Genomic DNA, 20,486 nt, shown 5'->3' on the forward strand with positions numbered 1-20,486 from the left:
GAGCTTCATTTATACCTGTTTAATGGAAAGGATTGTTAAAAGGTGTGTATGTAAAGGAAAAACACACATTTCTGTAGTGTAACAAAAATATTTATTGTTCAGCAAATGTTTATACATTTCTATTTGGTATTTCAAATATATCACGTTTATACTTAAAGAAGCAACAAATGAATCCACAATTAATAATAAATTGTACTTTTCCTTAAAACCACATATCCTTTTGTTGATTTCTGCTTTGCTGCGGGGACTCCTTGCAATTACTGTAATATAACACTTTGATTATTGTTTGTATATATTCTGAAACCTCCTTGCAACATGATGCACTAACATTTATTACAGATAGTAAAACCCGAGCTCATCGTTTCGCCAGGGTCGATTAGTCTGCTCCGTCCACTCACAGACTTAAGCCACGATATATTTACCTTTATAAGGCCATTACATTATTTTCCAACGGGAGGAGTGTTGGGTCAGTGCAGAAAAAGGGATAATGAATGCTCTGCTTACTAAAGATCTATAAAAATGTCGCACCCATCCCTGAGGAATTCCTACTTGGTTTCATGGGTTCTGCCTGAGAGAGGCTTTGCAGCTATCGTTATGTTTTCATTGCCTTTGATGGTTTTTTGATGTGGTTTGTGCTTTACTTTTAGGCTCATCTTCATGCTGATATCTTTAATCGAAGGGTTCATCTTCAGATCAAAAAACATAATAACAATAGCCATCCCATGCAGGATTTATAAAAATGTGTACTCTATAGTTGGTGGAGTTGTCAGTATCCCCTGTCTATCTTATGCTGCTGATCCAGAAGTGTCTGTTTCAGGCTCACTTTGGCATCTTCAAAAGCTGGATTGAGCTTTAATGCTTGTTGGAAGTCACTCTTGGCATCATCGAAAAAACCTGAAAGACATTTAAAAAGTTCATGATATGTTATGTACTGCTAAACTGGTTTATCAAAAGTCAGCATTTTTATTTCCCGGGCAGCCTGAGCACAAGTGAATACACAGCTCCATCTGGTGTTGTAAAGAAGAACATACCAGCTGACTCCACATACATACAGAATTAACCCACCTATCTAGGTTGACTTCTGAAGAAGGAGTCACTGAAACAAGCTATTTTGCAAAAACATCCAAAAGGAAGCTTGCGGAAAGGCTATTTGTTAATGAAAGCTTAGTTTAGATAGAATCGGAGGATGAAGCCCTCTTTATTAGTCACATACATGCACACAGCAGAGCACACACAGTGAAATTGGTCCTCTGCATTTAACCCATCCTAGTACTAGGAGCAGTGGGCAGCTGTCGTGCAGCGCCCAGGGAGCAATGTGTGGGGGGGGGGGGGATTGGAGGTGTCCGGTGCCTTGCTCAAGGGCACCACAGCAGGGCCTAGGAGGTGAACTGGGACCTCTCCAAGTAGCAGTCCACTTTCCATATTTCAAGTCTGTTCGGGGACTTGAACCGGCAACCCTACGATTCCTGAGCCACTGCTGGAGTTTCTATAGTTCACTGAGTCAGTGCTGGGCTTTTTTGAGTGACCGTCTTACCAATCTATGTAACTACTGTACTACATTGTGACCATATGACTCCAAATCAATGCAGCATTGTATTAAAACACCTCTTTTTTTTATAGGATGTTAGTTGTTTTTTTCCATTCTGGCTTGCCAGATATTATTACTACACTGGACAAATATGACATGGAAGCCATTGAACAAGACTTTCCAATAAAGAAACTGCATAGTGTTCCTAACATTAATCATATACAATAGAAAAGAGAATTTTAATTCATGATTTTGACATTTATTTTGAAGCAGAGCGGAAGTGGATTATTTTTGTTCTGTCAGGCTTGAAAATGATAGATAGCACTCTCCTGTGTTATTGTGAACCTTGGACCAAAGCTGTCTCTGTACCCTTACCTTACCTAGTCTATAGTGGATGAGACCTCTGTTGTAGAAAGGTGTTTCAAAGCTGCTGTCACTCTGTATTGCTGAACTGAAGTCCTCCACTGCTTCACGGAAATCCACCCGGAGGTACTTTATCTGTCCACGGTTGTTGTAAGCAATGGCCAAATGACTATCTTCACATTCCCTGTGGAAATACGACAGAGTTGAAGACAATGCATGTAATGAAATGACACCAAAGTGAGAGACACACGATGAACGTTAGCAAACTGGGACACAGGATCTGACAGATAACAGAATAAGCTGCAACACTAGTACAGACTACAGACTTGCTATACATCGCCAAAAAAAGAGCAACCAGTACCTGGACTGTAAGCAGGACGAGATAAACTTTGTGTACAGTTCTTCTGCACGTTTGAAGTTTTGGTTTTTAAACTCAGAGTGAGCATGTTCAAGTATTTGAGGTTTGTCTTCCTCCATTGGTTGTGAATTCTGTTAACGTTTGTTGTGGTTTCTAACTACGGAAGTGACGACACGCAAGAAAACGTCCAATCGCGTTTTAGTGCTTCTCAAGTAGGCGGGGCTTATCGATGGGAAAATAATAAGATCAGAATGTATTTCATTTTGAACCTCATACAACCTATCATTTTTACCTACTTATTAAATAAGATATAATTCCTACATTATTGATGCTTCTCTTCATTTTAAAAAAATATTATGAGGGTACTGGTTGACAGAGAAAGTGCTTTATTTAACAGAGGATGCAACGATTTAATAATAGCGACTTTATAAATGAATTTGTTTTTTATTCAATTTATTTGGTTATTTTATATTTCAAGTCACGCAAGAAGTTATTGTCATTCTTCAGTATAAAATGCAGTACAGTACATGAATGAACAAAACTGTGTTTCACCGGTCCTGGTGCAAAACAATGAACAAACATACATAAGGTGCAAACAACAAGATATAATAACTGGTACAAAATAAGTCACGAAATACAAGTAGAGTAAAGTAAAATATGAGGTCAGTTATGCATCGAGGTTATCTTTCTAATGTTTATTTGTAACAGCAGGTGGCAGACTTGACTTGACTTGCTATCCTATAAGAACAAGGTCTTAAAGACATCACGGTCTGTATGTGCGCTTAAAACAACTTACACATTATTCATAGTGTAAGCATGAGATTATACCCAAAAATCCTGTCAGTGGCTCACTATATGGAAAAATATTTTTCTATTTTTGCATCAATGGGTGTGTTTTTCAAAGAAAAGGCTTGTGATCCTCAGTAAACACACAACAAGGAGGCAACCCATAAGCAAACTGGTGAGAAATTCTCAGACCATCTCCCAGGTGAAAAAGTCAACTGCGGTGGTGAAAAATGACACCTTAAGGAAGCAAAGGTTGCTCAGTAGCCGTGCACTTCCCTTTTTCGGCCCATTTATCTTCAAAATTGTGTGGACGAGTTGAAGCAGATCAAACGGTTTGACCCTGAGGAAAGAGAGCATGCTGCTGGCTGTGGCAAATAACAAAAACATACAACCTGTGGAAATGTGGGATAACTTTAAACCTATACATGAATCTTTGAGTGTCTAGAAGTCTAAAAATATATAAAAAGGGAAAGACGTCTGCAAATTAATTCAATGCTACTCAATTTGTATAGCACCATATTATACAAAAGCAGTACAGAGTGCATTACATAAAACATAAACAAAACAACTGAAATTGAATTAAAAAATGTGCAAATAAACAGAAAAATCCATACATCAATTCATACATACACACACACATAAGCACACTGTGAAAATATGGTATGTTTATTTTAGAAAGAACAAGACACAAGTGTTTTTTCCATTCATTCAAAAGAGACAGGCTTACGTTGAACCACTGTGTTCATCATTAGAGGTCAGAATTTGTTTTATTTGAGGTCAACCAAAACTCCATGAAGCTATGGAAAATCTTCAACGTTTATTTTGGCAAGGACAGCTTGTACACCCGACTGGTATGTTCACAGCTTCCTTTTGGACCCTAAATGTTGCTGTTTGCTGAGAGACTTAACACAAAGTATCAAAATCCACTTTAGTCTGCCAGAACATAGACACAAATCCATCACAAACCTACATCCTCTTCACTGACAGACACACGGCACCACCACACTGAACTTTCATCGCTTCAGGTCACATTTTAAAATCCTAATACTTAAGGTTGGGTTTTTTTAAAATATGGGTAAAAACAGACTGCACTTTTAATGCAGCTATGTTGTAATGTACGGAGTTATTGCTGGTACATAACAAAAAAAAAGTTGAGCGAGATTCACAAAATATGTTTAATTAAATACATGTTTTTTATACCTCTGGTTCTCCTGGCTTCTTCCTGAGTCGTTAACCATCAAGCGGATTTGGTATTAGCAGTAATATTCATAAGGTCTGGAATGAACTCACCATAATAAACAACAAAAAACATGGTAATATTTGAAATATTTTAAGGTAGATTTTTATCAAATTCATGAATAAAAATGCAGACAATCTAGGATCTAGGAATTAAAACGTAGTTTGAAATAAATATTGAGAATAATCATTCACAGTGGATACAGTTCATTCCCCTTTTTTTGTAAATGAACATCTTTTAACTTCAGTCCACCTCTAAGCTTGGTGTAGATTAGTGTAGCTTTGTGAGAGTTGCATTATTCATCATAATGTTAAAGGAGAAACAAGTGGGAAATGTGCCCTTGATGACCTTAACCCTTAGATGTATAACTTCTTAAACTTCTGATTTATTTTCCAAATTTCGATTATTTTGAATATCCGACTATTTCGTAAACAGTTTTCAAAAATTATTTAAGTTTATTCTCAAGTAAAAACCTGAGCAGGAACGCTTTTCACCAATCTTTATGTGTCTTTTCCACTTCTCAGAGTAATGTGAATCCCATTCATCTTCCTCCACAGAAACACCGGTGGGCTCACCTCCCTGACCGCCTGTGTGTGGTAACCATGCACACTGGAATAGCGAACAAACTTAAAACAGCTGTCCGGTTAAAGGAAAGAGGGAGAGGATCCAAACCAGACTCCAGGTAAACTTTGGCGTGTTGACTCACTCCCTCTCACAGACAGAGCAGACACAGATGCTCTGTTTCAGGCAAATAAGCCAACTCATTCCAGAGGTTACACGACGACCTCTCTCTGTTGTTTTTGGGCAACACTGAAGGTGTAAAAAAACATGATGGTGATAACAGGGTACGAAAACAGAAGATATATAGAAAAGCTGTTAACATAATTCACGTCCAAATTCATTTATCCTCTTAGGTTAGAAGAATGTATAGCTCTGTAGACCTCTATTGACATTTATTTAGTATGTTTGGTGACTGTAAGTGTGTTTCTGGGTAAGAAAGAGTTCAGGGTTTGGAGGTGAGCTCTCCTTGACCTCAAATATGTGAGCGATTTGAGTAAATTGTAACACATTGTTAACAAAAAAGTCAGAGCGTCCTTCGTGTTTACCCTTTTATATTGACACAGAAATACATACATGGAATGTACAGTTATATTATACGAACGGATATAATGGCTCTTTTGTTTCTGCATAAATACATTTCAGAGCAATATGTCTATTCTGACATTGAGTTTATCTTCATCAAAGTTTTATCAGGATGCAATTTGGGATTTATCATTATAATTGTATCAAAGAATTGTCAGGGACAACACTTGAATGTTCTGAAGTCGGATGTTTTTCTTTTCAGTGGTTGTCTTAAGAGAAATGTATTTTTGGCTTTAATAACACTAAATAGGTTGAAGTTATAATAATAATAACAGACATATCTTTTGATTTATGGTTGTCAAAAGCCATTTAATGTATTTTTTGCTAGGAAAAATGATATGATTAGCCCTCAATACAGTAGTTTTCTCGTGCGCCTGACTGCCATTCCCTCATTTAATTCATATCATTAAGCTAAATAATTAATATCAGATGTAGCGTCAGTATTATCCTCCTGTTAAGAACTCAAAGAGACAACAGTGTGCAACAACTTTCTCATTTGTGTGTATTTTATTTGTGTAATTTGTCTGCCTGGTTACATTAATAAATATTAGCAAACATTATTTGTCATGTCATAATCTTTCACAGACGATTAACAATTGTTATCCGTAACAAGTTTATAAACTTGCTATAATAGTTCAACTGTAACAAAGTGTCTATAATAAAGAAAATATGCAAAAATATCTAATTTAGTCAAATGTAATCTTTTTTCTGTTGAAATCTGTTACTAAATGAATCGAATAAATCAATTATATGAACACTACTATATACAATATGCAACTTTGTACAAACAGGACACATCACATAAAAACAGTACAGGAGAAACACTAATACTTGTATAATGACAAATATTAAAATAATACTTTCCTTTGGTTATGTTCACATACGTGTTAGGAGAAATAGAATAATAACTGCAGGTAAATGCACATTAAATGGCATATATTGTAACTCAACAGTCCACTACAGTCAGTAGCTTGAGGGGTATTGGTTTATGAATCACAGCTTCACTCCATCTGTGTCTGACTTCCATACAGTAGTTCTGGGAGGCTGGATGACAGGAGGCACATGTCCGTGTCCAGGAAGTAAACCGGTGAGCTGTTTCTGCAGAAAGTAAATAAACAAAAGGTCAAACTGTGTGGTGGTTGGGAGGCTTTTCTTTTAAATCCCCCCCCCCCAGAGAAAAAAGCAGTCACAACCTACCACAGTGTGCAGCTTTTAAATCTGGCCCACCATGTTCTCCAAACGCTCGATTCTCCCAGACACATCAGCCAGTGAGATCAGTCAAGGAAACAAGACACGCTTTTAAATGATGTAACAATAACAGTGCCAGCAGGTAGAAATAATCAGCCTCAGAGAAATGTGCTGCAGAGAGTGTTTATAATAAAAAGTCTTCCATCTGAAACAACAGAAAGGATATGCTTGGCTGTGAGCTGCTGCAGAGCGGCCTGTGTCTGCTTGGCGAACACCAGTCGGGCTTCACATTTGCAGGGATCCTCCACCACCACCGCCCTCACCTCTACTTCGGAAGAAAACAAATTTCACATCGATATAACAGATCTTTCAGAGAATGAAAAAAGCACATCCAATAACACCCGCTCTACTTTTTCCAACTGGGCTGCTGAAGAAAGCTTGAAAAAGAAAATGTTCCAAAATATTTAAAATATATATTTAGCATTTTTAATTTGCAACAGCAGTATTGTTCTTCTGGTGAAAACATTCTTTAAAATTAACCGATAATTGTCCATCATGTGCTACAGCAAACAGTGAATTATAGAGAATTGGACACCAGTTGGTTGTGCTGTTGTGAAGCCCTGCTTAGACAAATTCTGCACAAATATAGTTTTAGCAGAATTAATTAATATCACAGCAAAACGTCACGTTTGCTATACGAATCCACACAGTAGGTTCTTACGTTTCTGGGAACATGTTTTCTTGTCCGCGTTCAAGATATAACCGATCCGACACTGGCAGTAATACGAGGCATTGCTGTTGACACATATGTGTTCGCAGTCATTTCCAATGGCACAGGGGTCCAGACCTGCAATAAACCGGGTTTAAGGGATGGATACTGGATACAGTTTAAGTAAAAGTAGCTCCTAATTGGTAAAATAGCTGCAAAGAATTCAGGTCAAATATCATTTCATACATATTTTTTTGCTTTTACAAATATATATTATATCTGCAACCTTTCCTTTGCGTTGGTACTTGAACATATGTCAATTGTGGTGGAAAACTTGATCCCTTCTTAGACCTTCACCACATCTCAGCCCAGGTCATTTGCAAACTGCTTAGGTTCGCTGTACCACAGAACCCTGAAGTACAGCAGTAATTATATATAAGTTACATGGATCAATTAATTCACCAGTACTAGGGGGACAAGACAAACAACAGGACAGTAACTTTGGGACCAATACATACAAGTTTACAGCAGAACCTCATTTGTCCAAAGCTTTGAATTACAGAAGTGAATCAAAATCTAGAAATTATTCTGATCAGTGTTACCAAATCATGTGAAGAATAAGGTATGTTCACATGTCCATATTAAAGTGTGTTTTAGTTATTGGTTTGAATGCCTTATTTTTTAGATTGTTTTGAAAAAGTGGGGTTCAACTATGCACCAAAATCATTTCACATTTAGATATTCAAAGCAAACACCATTCAGATTTGAACAACTTTACAGAAGCCCAGTCATTCTTTTTACGCTCTTTTGTGCAATATTCATTTTGGCCACTAGAGTACTGAAGTGCATTGCTGCCATTACTGTCATGTCCTTCTTTTGGCTATACATTACATAATGTGTCATAAACAAAGGAGAGAATGCAATTTAGATCAGTCTCATATTGATTACTAAAAATGTTGTCTCACTTGCCTTTCAGGGCTTCTGTAAAAATGACTAACAATAGGCATTGTTTGCTGAACGAGAAGCTGAAAGTTTAGGGCTGCCCAGCCCCAAGACTTTACGCTGGTTAAACTTGGCGACTACAAGCAGGTTCTAGTGCTGGCATCTGCAGTCCATGTGGGGGTTGAGGGCATCTGGCTTTTTCCTCATGATTTCGGAGTTTATAATTCAAAAACCCTGTATCTGCAACAACCCCCCTGTAGACTGTAGGTGCCCCTTACTGAGGAACTAGAACCGGGGTTAATGGTTGCATAAAGGTCTCGCAGGTCCCTTTGTCCTACCGCACAGGGTCTCTCTGAACTTGGAGGTGAGCTTCTCGATGACGCCATAGGTCTCCACATAGAAGACGTGGTCCTCCAGGGGGATGCTGGCCATCTGCTGCAGGGAGCGCATGTCGGCCCTGTCGACCCCGACAGCGTAGATCTCAATGCCTGAAGCCCGGGCTGCAGCGGACACCTCCTCCACCTGGTCCTGGGGTCTCCCGTCTGTCACGATAATGGCCACCTTGGTGATTTTCCTGGAGCGCGGTCTGGCTCCGGACTCCTCGGTGAAGGCTTCGTTCATTGCGGTCTTGATGGCGAGGCCTGTCATGGTGCCGGCCGCCAAAGGCTCGATGCGGGTGATGGCTTTCTTCATGTCGGGTTTGTTGAAGTAGTTTTTGAGGACGAACTCGATCTTGACTGTGCTGGCATAGTTGACCACGGCCACTCTAGTGGCTTCCGAGCCGACGTCCAAGGTGTCGACCATGTCAGCCAGGAAAATCTTCACCTTCTCAAACTCACCGGGACGTACGCTGCGAGAGCTGTCAATGATAAAGACCAGGTCCAGGGGACGGCTCCTGCACTGAGAGTCTGTCTCTGGTGATCAACCAAACCATGGCAGGATTAAGTCATAATCATTATTCAGAGACACATTCAAATGTGTTGATTAAACTGTCACAGTGACATCAAAACAGAGGACACTTCGGATACACAACAAGTTTGCCATGGTGACAAAATGAAACTGTTGTGCATCACTGCATGCCATAAAACATACTGACATCATTTCAATGTTTCAGTCCATCGGAGTCTTATCATATCCTTTTATCTCATTTCCCTGAATGAAAAGGATGCTTGATGCCAACACAAAAAGTGACGTCAGACCTCAAGATGGAGACAGTGTTAGAAGCCCTGCCTCTCTGTTAACATACACATACTAAACTACATTTCTGCAGTTTAGCCTCAGATCCTCTTTGCTTTACAAAAGCAAAGAGGAAAGTGTTAGCTCTTGTCTTATTTTAAACATCAAATGCTTTATATTAAACAAACAGAAGCGGTGTGAATCTTCTCTAGTAAGAAGGAAAATATCTTACAAAAAGCATATAACTTCATGTGTATAATCTCTGTGTGTTTCTATTCTGTCTCAAAACAAACAGATCTGACCTGCAAAAGCATTGAGGATTTGAGTTGGAAAGCAAACCTGACTGGTCATTTTCTACCTGTCTCAGGACTGACGGTGGTGATGAAGCCGCTTTGGGTACTGACCGGTAGCGTCACAGGAGCGGGGGTCTCCACCGGCGGCACAGTGGTCACCATCACCACCACCGGCAGCATGGTGGTCACTGTCGTTGCTGGCAGAGTTGGCGGCACTGGCGGCTCTGGTGGAGTTGGAGTTGGAGTTGGAGTTGGAGGGATGGGAAACACAGGTGCAGGTGGCACTGTTGGGTCTGACTTTATCAGGCATGGACCTTTCAAATTGTGAGGGAACTGGCCTTTGAGCCTGTGATGGGGGTGGAGTGCTACTGGTGGAGATAGACCTTTGTATATGTGGTGCATATGTGGAGCCACAGGCCCGGTAAATCTGTGGTGGTATGGTGGCATGGGGTGGGAGGGTCTGTGGTATGTCAGCGGAGGAGACAAAGGAAAAGGTCTATACACTACCGGTGGAGGGATCCTTGGTGGCTGGTAGTGGTAGTGATACCCTCCTCTATACGTGTAAGCACTTCTGTGGCCTAGAGGCACACCAGAAAGGAAAAGTGATAGAGAACATTAGTAAGTGGAAAGTACAGCAGGGTGGTGTAAGTAGACATTTGACAACAATAGACAGACACATTATTAGTTGAAGCATGAGTGTAAGTTGAGCCAGCTGGGTATGTTTTCTAACAAGCTTGGATTATCCCGTATAATAACGCTTGTGAAACACCCAGTAAACAAATTACACAATTCATGCACTTTGTGTTTAAGAAAAGTGTAAAATCCAATCATCCACTTCTGGTAAGATTACATTTTAAAAGACAAAGATATTCAGCCTAACTAGACCAGATCTGGCCTTTCAAGATTAATGTTATACAAAACTAATACCAATAACAGTTTAAATGATTTGTATTCAAATTCATACTGACACAAGAGAGTAAAAAAGTCTAATTCAGATAGAAAGAAGCTTTGGAATGAAATGTACATAGATTTAAATATAGTCTTAAGGGACTTTAATTCAACAATTACAGTTTATATTACATCTACATTTGAGCGGGAAATGTAATACTTTCTACTCCACTACATTGATTTGACAGTTAACTAAAATTGTCATATTCATACCATTTAATATTTATATTTTTCTTAAATGTTTAAGAGTTGTTTTGCTTCTGGCCAGTGTTTAAAGTATTTGGGGCAAAAGGTATTTGCCTCATAAAACCAAAGACAATTGGTCATTGTGTCTGTAAATAGCGCCACATTTCAAATGATGACAAAAAGAAATCCCCAAATTATAAGTTTTTGGTTTTACATTTTCATCCCTGGATTTAAATAAAGGTATTTAAATAAAACCAGCAGAGACATTTAGATTGAAAATGTCTCCATATTTGACTTATTTGTACAAGGTTTCACAAGCCAAAACTATTGTTCATTCATCAATTGAAGTAAATTTGTATTTTTAAAATAATACCAGTAACCACAACTGTCACATGAACTAATGGAGTTACATTTGTAGTGTAGTAATAAAGTATCTGAAACTACTTAATCTGAAAACTACTTAAAGTAATAAATGTGCTTTCAACTACTAGTGCTTTTATATTGCTACATTTCTACTTTAAGTCACTTAAACTTTTTCTATCACACTTAGAAAGTACCAACTCTTTCAGAACTTACTTTCTGGGTTCAGAGTCCTGATCGGGGGTCGGCCATTGAGTCTGGTTTGTGCGTAGCTCTGTGCGACGATCAGCTGCGGATCCCCCGCACTGAGAGGGTATGTAGCCCGGACATCCGGCAGCAGCAGCGCGGCGCAGCACAGCAGGCTCCACAGGAAAGAGTTCATCATGTCTGCAGAGTGCTCCGGTGGTCTGTCTGGTGTCTGTCTCGGTCTCAGATGGTCCGCACTGACCGCCTCCAAATATGAGGGTCTCTCAGCCCAACGCGTCAAAGCGCCTGCCCAATCCAGAGATGGGACACGACCTCCACCGGTAGAGACGGTATGGAGGATGGTATAGAAAAAAACTTCAATATTGTCAGCAGCATTTGGGGGAGACGTAACTATTTAATCAAGTTCTGTACAATTCGGAGGTACTCGTACTTTACTTGAGTATTTCCATTTTAAGTTACTTTGTACTTCACTACAATTCAAAGGCAAATCTTGTACTTTTAATGCGGTACATTTACGTGTTACTTTTAGTTACTCTGCAGATATGGATTAATGATAAATAAGACTTTAGCTACACCTGGATTAAATTCACATTCTACCCTGCAGTAAATAAGATAATCAAAATGAGTTCCACCTCGAAAAGCGTGATAACATGAATACATCAATGATTACAATGGCAACATATAATATGAATCTGAAATGGACCAATCTACATAGTGAGTACTTTTACTTTTGGTACTTTGAGTAGACGCTAATGCTTGTGTACTTTTACTTGAATAACATTATGAATACAGGACTTTTACCTTCTACTTTTAATTAAGTACAAGATCAGAATTCTTCCAGCTCTGTACAGCAGTCCCGGTTATATCAACGTTTTGTTTCTCTCTGCAAATCTGTTTTACCCAAGGGTCACAGTCCAGATAAACGCCATAGTCCCACAAACGCACCACTCTCCACTGCCAACTAATGTCAAAGTTGTTCTCCATTGTTTCTATTTGTCACTTTTTCTGTAGGCTTCACACTGAACTATTCGCTAAGGCTTAAAACACTTTTTTTGTTTCCCACCATTAAAGTCTGAATTGTGTTTAAAAGCCAGAGAGTTGTTGATCTTTGTATATTATATGAAAAATAGTCACATTTAGAAAAAAGCCCAAGTGTTTCTCCACAACACACCCTGACAGCCGTCCCCTTCTGAATTTCCTTCAGCATCGTAGACGTAAAAAAAGAGTCATGAAGACATCACTGTTCAGAAACGTTTATTGAAATCAAAGGTATTCCACTGGGATAAAATCATATTACCAATAAAGTAATGGGGAGGCATTTGATAAGCATGCAAATACTAATGTTCACAAGACTAGCTGCTGCTCCACATGTTGGGCGAGGAGGAAGCAGAGAAGATCATCATCATCATCATCATCATCATCATCATCAGTACCCTCCACTGTCTCTCTCTGTCTCCGTCTCAGCTGGAAATCTAATACCTAGCTTTGCTAACACATCGGGGCAGCAGATTGATGAAAATGTCAGGGGTGGCAGTGAACTGAACCACAGCAAAGCTAAAGAAATACCAGACGAAAAAGTGCTACAGACTCCATTCAAAGACTGAGATGGAATAGTCTAGGTGTAAATAATTAGGAGGGAAAATAACACAATTCAACAATAAGAGCTATAATAAATGGATTGTCATCATTTTTTTTATACTTCATATATCAATCTATAGATAGGATGGTGATGGATCGATGATAGCATTTCAAGCAGTTTATTTTCACATGTATCCCTTTTACTAAGACATAAAAAAGGCCAGAGGGGTGGGAGCGAGGGCTGGTAGCTTCCTTTTGCTTTTCAAACATCACATTCATTCATTCATCTCACACAGATTACAGTCTTTCCCACCTTTCCGCTATCACACCTCAGGGATGCTCTATAGACGCTCTGTAGAGTCACAGAGGGAAGGGCTGAACAAAACGCTGTCAGTGGCCTTACACGTACACAGTAGGTCAGGGGAGTGGGGGGTGAAATGGTGTTCAGAAAGGGTTAGTGAGGGAAGGTAGGAATGCATATGGTGGTGTGTGTGTGTGTGTGTGTGTGTGTGTGTGTGTGTGTGTGTGTGTGTGTGTGTGTGTGTGTGTGTGTGTGTGTGTGTGTGTGTGTGTGTGTTGGGCTGGTGCTTAAGCAGGCATGTAAGGAGGAGGTGGCTCCTTCTCTGGCATCTTCATCGCCATCTCGTAAGTGGGCAGGATGTACTGGAGAAGAAACAACACATGATTTATCTATATTAGTCTGGACATTAAGAGGTTTAATGGTCACATATGAGGCAGAAGTTCAGAAAGTAAAAGGATTCTAGCTTCTCTAATATAAATACAGTTTGTGTCCTATGGTATTAAAGGGAACTTGTGGTGATATTGGGCTGTGTCCGACAACATTAGGAATTAAAATATGACAATTTGGGATTTTGGACCTTTTAAATATGCTTTTTGCCACTTCACACACCATCAATTAATTATTACCAAACAATATGTAACTGTTGGTTTCTACCATATGAGAGCCCTTCAACACCAGTGAAGCTCATCAATATGACTAAACTTTTTGAATTGTTTGGGAACATATCAGAAAAGTCTTTTAAAAAGGAGATTTTTTCTTCTGAATAAAGATTATGCATTCAATTAATTTCTAAAAAGGTAGCTGGTTGAACATGTCTTTTCTTCTGAAACGTTATTCTTTTAAGTTAAATGTGATAACTGTCTGTTTTTGGCTTCTTAGACCATCACTGTGTGGACAGCATGCCACCTGTTGGCTCAACGTCAGCATTACACATTGCTGCACCTAAAAGTATCAACAGTGTGACAGAGACACCGCTCGTAAAATTCACACCGGTCAATCAGAGAGTATGTCAGGCGGCTTTGCATACCTGGGGAGGGGTCTCGAAGGCCGGGTAGACAGCGATCTCTGGCATGTTCCTGTTGTTGATGTACTTGTAGCAGTTCCACACACAGTTGATCAGGTAGGACTGGAAAGACAAAATATCACTTTGAATTGTGTTGATTAACTTGCTAAATAACTCTTTTTACATTTAGACATACCACAAAACTTCAAACACGTCCTCTCTTTACTTAATATTTATCTTTGAATAAACCATTTCACCTTGAGGATGATGAGGAAAGCAAAGAAGACGAGCACAAAGAGCAGCAGGCAGCTAGAGTCCAGAGAGAGGAGGTTATCTTTGTACGGGAAATCGGGCTGAGGAGGACAAGAACAGACGGCAGATAATCAATGAGACCTCTTTAAACTCGACACACATCACCATCAACGCTGCCACGCAATACACAGGAGAGAACTAAACCCTAAGAGAGCTTGAGGATGTTTAAACAGTAAATTATCATAGGCGAATCCTTGTCAGTATTTATCAACATTTGTAGATCTTGAAGATTTTTGAGTGTTTCTTTTTGATTGCATTTCTTAAAGGCATTCTGACTGGAGAGCAGGAAAGTCAGCAGCGTATTTGCTTTGCTATGTTTTCTCTTCAGTTTCTATCAACGTGGAATTACATAACATTTCATTTAGCTGACACTTTTATCCAAAGCAATTTACAATAAGTTCACTAAACCATGAAGATACAAACTCAGAATCGATATTCTAAAGTGCCAACTGTGTATTTTTTGGTCAAAATGACTCTTTTCAGCTCTCTGACTGTGTTAAAAACAGCGGTGTCATGATTTATATTGCCACGGCTTCAGACCGTGGACAGGGGAATTTGTTGCCACTGACCAGCTGTTCCAGGTAGTCCTTGATCCGAGGAAGGTAGGTGAGAGAGCTGATGGCCACCAGGCAGCTCAGAGCAAAGTCAAACAGCTGGTAGCAGAAAAACGGGATGAGCCAGCCGTCACGATGCTGAGGAGAACGATTACAGAGGGAGACAGAGAATGGAAGTGAACAAACTTTTCAGTTAGGCAGAGGCTGTTTTGAGGTCATTGAGCACAAGAACATGTTGCATTATTCAACCTAACATTTGTCTTAGATTTACATTTAGACATCCTGTATCCAGGAGGTGTTGCCCTTTACAAGTACTACAGATGATGATGATGGTGCATTCACAGCCTGAATCAAAAAGCTTTTAATGTTTGTTCCATTCTAACCCTGGGTTTCTTATCCTAAATGTCGAATTTGTGTTTTCCTGGATTGAAAAAACATTTTCCCTCTGCACTCAGGCTGTGGCTGCATCATCACATGTGGTTTGGGGTAAATGATAAGAGCCTGACTACAGAGACAGAGAGAAAATCTTGATCTTGAACGGGGTCACTTTACAAGAATCTCTACAGGGATTCTGGGTCCAGTATACTCCTACTTGACTCTCAAATCCTACTTAATGTAGCAAAGTGCTAAATATCTTCTGTATTTTTATGAACATGAAACATTTAGGATATTTAATTGGGACACTACAATAGCTGCGGCTCTGCACCGCCACTCTGAATTGGAAAAGGGGTTTCTACTTCTGTTGTCTGGGAAATGTACAGCACAGCTAAAGCATAGCTCTTGCACACAGTCGGCACGAACAGATCCAGCAGATGCGAGTCACCCTTTAGCTGTGCAGACATCCTAACCAGCAGCTTAATGCAGGTCCGCGACTAAAGGCTATCAAACCTGTCATTCCTGATGCCATCGGGCAGGCCTGTGAGGTAAAGATGACAGGCAGTGAGAACAAAGAATGGAGCGCTTAGCTCCCACTGCACCAGCTGAAAGTAAAATGAAGTTTAAAAAGAAAAGGAAAAGGGGAGGGTGCTTTGGTATTTCATATAAAGTCTTGCTTACTTCTGAAATCGGGTGCTATTATTAAACAGCGTGAATCCAATGGTTTTTTCAATGCATGCACATTGTCTGGGATTATATATTGGCATAAGAAACCGTGACGGCGCTTTAAAGTAAGTACACGCTGTAAAAAGAGAATTAGAAACGGCAGCGTATCCACTGTGCAGACTTACAGTGATGGCCCCATACACCATCATGGCACTGATGGTGAGCATCAGCAGAGAGATAGCAAATCCCACACAGGCATTCTCTGTGGGAGAAATGGTAAGAATAAAGACATTTTTAAAAAGCATGGAGGGGTTATTACACTTTTGGTTTATTCGCACACAAATCATTAGTTATCAGCTGGTGTGGATGGATGTGTATTGGTCTGCTCTCCTTGAAGCAGCAGTCATTTGCATACTGCAAGTGAACAGTTCCCAGGGCTTGGCTCTTTACAGCTAACTCTGTTTTAAAGGCCGGCTCTGGGGAGCATTAAGCCTCTCCCTCTGAGCTGCGTAGCGTTGGTAAATACACAATGAAACTCTGACTAGGATAATTAAAAGGCCTGCCTTTCACATCCCCTTTTTATCTCCATCACTCAGTTGATCGCTTCCTCAAACAATTGTGCCTGTTGCACAACTGACTATGAGACGATGCTGGTGAGAAAGCGATTGCAGCACTGCGGCCTGAAGGCTTCCCTTTGTTATTCAGCAGCTCGAGCAGAACCACCTAAACATGGAGGACTGTCTGTTGCTCAAGTTGAGGTTTTAGAAAACAAAAAGAACATTGTCTTAAGTTCTCATTTCATGAAAGCAAAAAAATGGCTTGTACTCTGTTGATGGAACTTCCACTTTTGTAGTTTGTAAACCCACATCGTTCAATTATTATGGTTCTTTGACTGGTCTCATTTAGATATGTCTTTGTGTATTGTTTTTCTCCACCTGTATTTAGTTTTAGGTTTATACTAAAACTAGGCCAGGGTCAGATGTGTCAAAGAAATTGCTTCTTTAAATACAATTTTAAGCAGTGTTACAGATAGTCATACTGTACAAGATCTCAATTTTAAATTAAATCGCAGACAATTGTGAATTTTACAATCACAGTTTTGTTTTCTTTTGTTATAGTCCGTTTTCTCCGAATAAACCGTCTAAGATCCAAAGTTATTTCATTAAGTTTCACATAAGTTCAAGAGGGGGACAAAACTGGATTTGGAGAAACTGCAACAAAATAATTGCTGTTTTGTTGTAGGCTAACTATAGACAAATAATCAGCTTAATCCAAACCTGAAGCTAGAGATCTTTTTCTCATGTTATCTCTTAAGATCTTGGAACATTTTCAGACTAGGTGTGGAATAAAAAGTGTGCAGCCTGATGAAGCTTCTCAATATGCTAACATTGCCCCTGTGGTTTGCGGACAACCTACACTCCTGTATGCCTGCTGTAGGAAGGTCAACCCACAACGATTGTTTCCTCTTCTCTCCTGCTGAGTCAATGTTTCAGAAAAATGAAGAGGAGTCACCGAGCCAAATCAACAAAACAACCGGCAGCTAAAAAAGCACTCAGATAGTCCTGCCAGCCCTGCCCTGGCACATAGAAATACAAACACCTTAGCAAACACATAAATCCTAGAGGAAATACAAAGGAGCGACACAAGTGACGCCACTCCAATAACAACATGCACACAGTTCTGTTGCCCTCAGGAGTTGTTTTGATTTGCACTCAGTGGGGAGTTTTGTTCCCTGAGGAAGATGAATCACATGTTCTACCTCCCATAACAGCAGCTCTTCTGCATCATATACACTTCTAAATCCAGAGCATATGTTTGATGTTAAAGTGAGCAAAACCTGAACACCATGGAAGTAGAAGGCCTGTTGAATAAATGTACTAAATGTTTTTAAATAAAGATATAAACTTTCTATAGCTTTTTATAATGCTATTTGTTAGCCCTTTCATTAGTTCTTATGTAGATTGAACTGCTTACCAGACATCCTGTCGGACGCAAAGTAATGGTCGATGACCTCATACTGCAAGTCAATAGTCGGCACGTTCTCCGGGTGGGTAACAGCTACTGTCAGCAGGATGCCCATCAACAGATTAACAACCTGAAGAGAAGAAGGAGGGAAAAGAAAGAGGGTTTTTAAAAGAACTCAAGCAGCAATCACGCATACACATTACCAGCAAATTGTTTATCCTTTAAATAATTACCAACATTTTCTAACAACCGTTTTGGATTAAACAACTTCCTTGAGGTCAGCCATTACTTTTCAGTTTAAGTAAGTTAACGTGCATGGAAAAGATAGGCAACACACCAGTGAATTATTTATCACCCTTCTTTGTCAAGGTTAATTTATCAGCATTTGGTAATGAAAGCGTGAGGAGCAATCATTTAAGGACCTGAGGATGCTTCAGCATTCAATCTGCTGCATTTATAAGATACAGAATATTGTAGAAAAATAGGTGAAATAGACATAGCACATGCTGTCATGACCTGAAACAACTGGTTATCTGGAAGGAAGAAAATCAAAGTTCATATAATCTATGAAAATAGATGAAATAAGTTAATGTGAAATACTAAAAATAAATGGTCCTAGTCTTTCATTGAGAAACTAGCTTTTGAGAGGTGGAACTAACCTGGAACCAGAGCATCGGCAACCAAACATTATTGTTCTACACTGACCTCACCATCTTATCTAAAACTTGTAAAAAGTGTAACGTGCAGGACTGCTAATTTCTAGCTCTTTATGCGTTCTGACAATATCAAGGAGGAGAGACAAGTATCATTTTCACACTTCCTCTCTCCTCCTAATCATTGGCGTTAAGATCATTAAATGCAAAAAAGCCAAATCAACCACATTATCAGCTTCGCCGAAATATACTAAGTCTTAACGTTAACCAACTGTATCTGGTCGTTGTATCGTATTTTCGTTTTCCTTGTGTTGCATCTGGCTTGAGACCTAGTGCTACATACCATAACATGGACTTTTATTGATCCCCTTAGGGAAATTAAGTTTTTTATGGCAGCGATAGGATAAAAGAGAAACAAAGATAGTACACACGAAAATAAACAGGGATGATAAAAATAGGAATACAAAAATACATGAGAAAACACATGTAATAACAGTATGAACAAAACTAACAGTTAAACTCTGATCAGGTGAATGTACATATATACAGATATGTGAACAAGGTTAATATAAATGTATATCTGAAAGCATCGATTTCGTGAAAATAGAGGATAATGGTCGTGTGTTCTGTAGTGAGTCAAGTATTGTCCAGCTAGCAAAAAGCTCGAAATGGAACCGAAAACATGAACATCTGTTCTGTTACGTGGGGGAGCGGATTAATGCAGAAGTGAATGAGAAATGTGCAGAGGGCAGTAATTGCTGACCTTAGCAAACAGCTGTAGCTACCTCAGCCTCCATATGAACTATTAGAAAACTAGATCATATTATTTAAATACTTTTAAACAACAGAAATAACGTTAAAAGCCGTATCCCTTACAGCATGCTACTGTGGATTCCCTCATTGCCAAGACTGTTATGATTTGACAGCCATTACGCTATCAAGTTAGCGCAATGTTGCCTAGCTTGCGCTTACGTGCTGCATAAGTCAAAATCTGACAGATTTCATACTCTCTGAACCCAGTCGGGTATGGTTAACTTGCAGGAATATGCCACTGGTTGTCTCTGTATCAATTGAACAACGTGTTTTCAAGGTTGGATGAGTTTAATCGACATAATCACTGAGCTAGTCAAACATGTAATGCTAGCTGCCTAATGCTAACGCTAGCTCTCTGTACAACTGTATACGCGAGGCGTGTAACGGCTGTTTAAAAACCGTCAAAAGTAACGCATAGCTGATATTAAAGTGAACGAAAACAGTCATAATGCTAACACTGATAGGTCTGTCAAAAGTATTGTTGCCATTCATGATGTAACTTGCTACTTTCATCGAACTTATCACAGTTGACAGGCATTGCTAGCTAGCATTAGCTCGCTAATCCCCATCAACCATTTTACGCACCATATACCATGTTCCCAGGATGATGGTCCCCGTCCGGACGTGGCAACATCCACAACACCGGGTGGTGTACAGTCTGTCTCGACTTGGTTTAAAGTGATGCATGTCCTCCACAAGCGTAGGAAGAAACATCGGGAGAGCTGGTCGTGGAGGATAAAATTCTTCACAGCATCAACAGTCAGCAGACAAACTCAGAGGAGGAACGCCCACCCAGCACACTGACGAGCAGCGCGACACCGCGATAACAACAAACGGGGACC

The 20,486-nt window shown here is 39.6% G+C and overlaps 3 protein-coding genes across 4 annotated transcripts; all 3 read right to left on the reverse strand.

The window, feature by feature from the left end:
• Positions 1 to 68: 68 nt before the first annotated feature.
• ttc32 (tetratricopeptide repeat domain 32) lies at positions 69 to 2,415 on the reverse strand. The gene is made up of 3 exons (XM_063902722.1): positions 2,253 to 2,415; positions 1,909 to 2,075; positions 69 to 894 (listed from the first exon to the last, which is right to left on the reverse strand). Exons 1-3 carry the CDS (start codon positions 2,366 to 2,368, stop codon positions 767 to 769), a joined length of 411 nt encoding a protein of 136 aa, XP_063758792.1. The 5' UTR covers positions 2,369 to 2,415; the 3' UTR covers positions 69 to 766.
• Positions 2,416 to 5,903: 3,488 nt separating this feature from the next.
• On the reverse strand, positions 5,904 to 11,669 carry matn3a (matrilin 3a). Of its 2 annotated transcripts, none has more exons than XM_063902376.1 (7): positions 11,434 to 11,669; positions 9,789 to 10,301; positions 8,593 to 9,168; positions 7,325 to 7,450; positions 6,830 to 6,928; positions 6,613 to 6,683; positions 5,904 to 6,513 (listed from the first exon to the last, which is right to left on the reverse strand). In XM_063902376.1, the coding sequence occupies exons 1-6, from the start codon at positions 11,600 to 11,602 to the stop codon at positions 6,628 to 6,630; spliced, it is 1,539 nt and encodes a 512-aa protein (XP_063758446.1). In that variant the 5' UTR covers positions 11,603 to 11,669; the 3' UTR covers positions 5,904 to 6,513; positions 6,613 to 6,627. The 2 variants fall into 2 exon arrangements, with proteins under 2 accessions (XP_063758446.1, XP_063758445.1); XM_063902375.1 differs by having other exon boundaries at positions 6,830 to 6,931.
• A 996-nt stretch (positions 11,670 to 12,665) lies between these two features.
• Positions 12,666 to 20,486, reverse strand: laptm4a (lysosomal protein transmembrane 4 alpha). The gene is made up of 7 exons (XM_063902352.1): positions 20,230 to 20,486; positions 18,188 to 18,308; positions 16,399 to 16,475; positions 15,188 to 15,310; positions 14,564 to 14,659; positions 14,331 to 14,429; positions 12,666 to 13,665 (listed from the first exon to the last, which is right to left on the reverse strand). The coding sequence occupies exons 1-7, from the start codon at positions 20,356 to 20,358 to the stop codon at positions 13,591 to 13,593; spliced, it is 720 nt and encodes a 239-aa protein (XP_063758422.1). The 5' UTR covers positions 20,359 to 20,486; the 3' UTR covers positions 12,666 to 13,590.

Source organism: Eleginops maclovinus, chromosome 15 (assembly GCF_036324505.1).
Source record: "Eleginops maclovinus isolate JMC-PN-2008 ecotype Puerto Natales chromosome 15, JC_Emac_rtc_rv5, whole genome shotgun sequence".
Lineage (NCBI taxonomy): Eukaryota > Metazoa > Chordata > Actinopteri > Perciformes > Eleginopidae > Eleginops > Eleginops maclovinus.

What these genes read in the sequence shown, in the direction of transcription:
- ttc32 (XM_063902722.1), bottom strand. Translation starts at nt 2,368, where the DNA reads ATGGAGGAAGACAAACCTCAAATACTTGAACATGCTCACTCTGAGTTT. An exon ending in TCGTCCTGCTTACAGTCCAG is followed by an intron (nt 2,076 to 2,252) that starts GTACTGGTTGCT and finishes GTATTTCCACAG; the next exon opens with GGAATGTGAAGATAGTCATT. An exon ending in TCTCATCCACTATAGACTAG is followed by an intron (nt 895 to 1,908) that starts GTAAGGTAAGGG and finishes AATGTCTTTCAG; the next exon opens with GTTTTTTCGATGATGCCAAG.
- matn3a (XM_063902375.1), bottom strand. Translation starts at nt 11,602, where the DNA reads ATGATGAACTCTTTCCTGTGGAGCCTGCTGTGCTGCGCCGCGCTGCTG. An exon ending in CACCGTCAGTCCTGAGACAG is followed by an intron (nt 9,169 to 9,788) that starts GTAGAAAATGAC and finishes GTTGATCACCAG; the next exon opens with AGACAGACTCTCAGTGCAGG. An exon ending in GCAGCAGCTCACAGCCAAGC is followed by an intron (nt 6,684 to 6,829) that starts ATATCCTTTCTG and finishes GACTGATCTCAC; the next exon opens with TGGCTGATGTGTCTGGGAGA.
- laptm4a (XM_063902352.1), bottom strand. Translation starts at nt 20,358, where the DNA reads ATGTTTCTTCCTACGCTTGTGGAGGACATGCATCACTTTAAACCAAGT. An exon ending in TGGTGTATGGGGCCATCACT is followed by an intron (nt 15,311 to 16,398) that starts GTAAGTCTGCAC and finishes CGTTCTCCTCAG; the next exon opens with CATCGTGACGGCTGGCTCAT. An exon ending in AGGACTACCTGGAACAGCTG is followed by an intron (nt 14,660 to 15,187) that starts GTCAGTGGCAAC and finishes TGTCCTCCTCAG; the next exon opens with CCCGATTTCCCGTACAAAGA.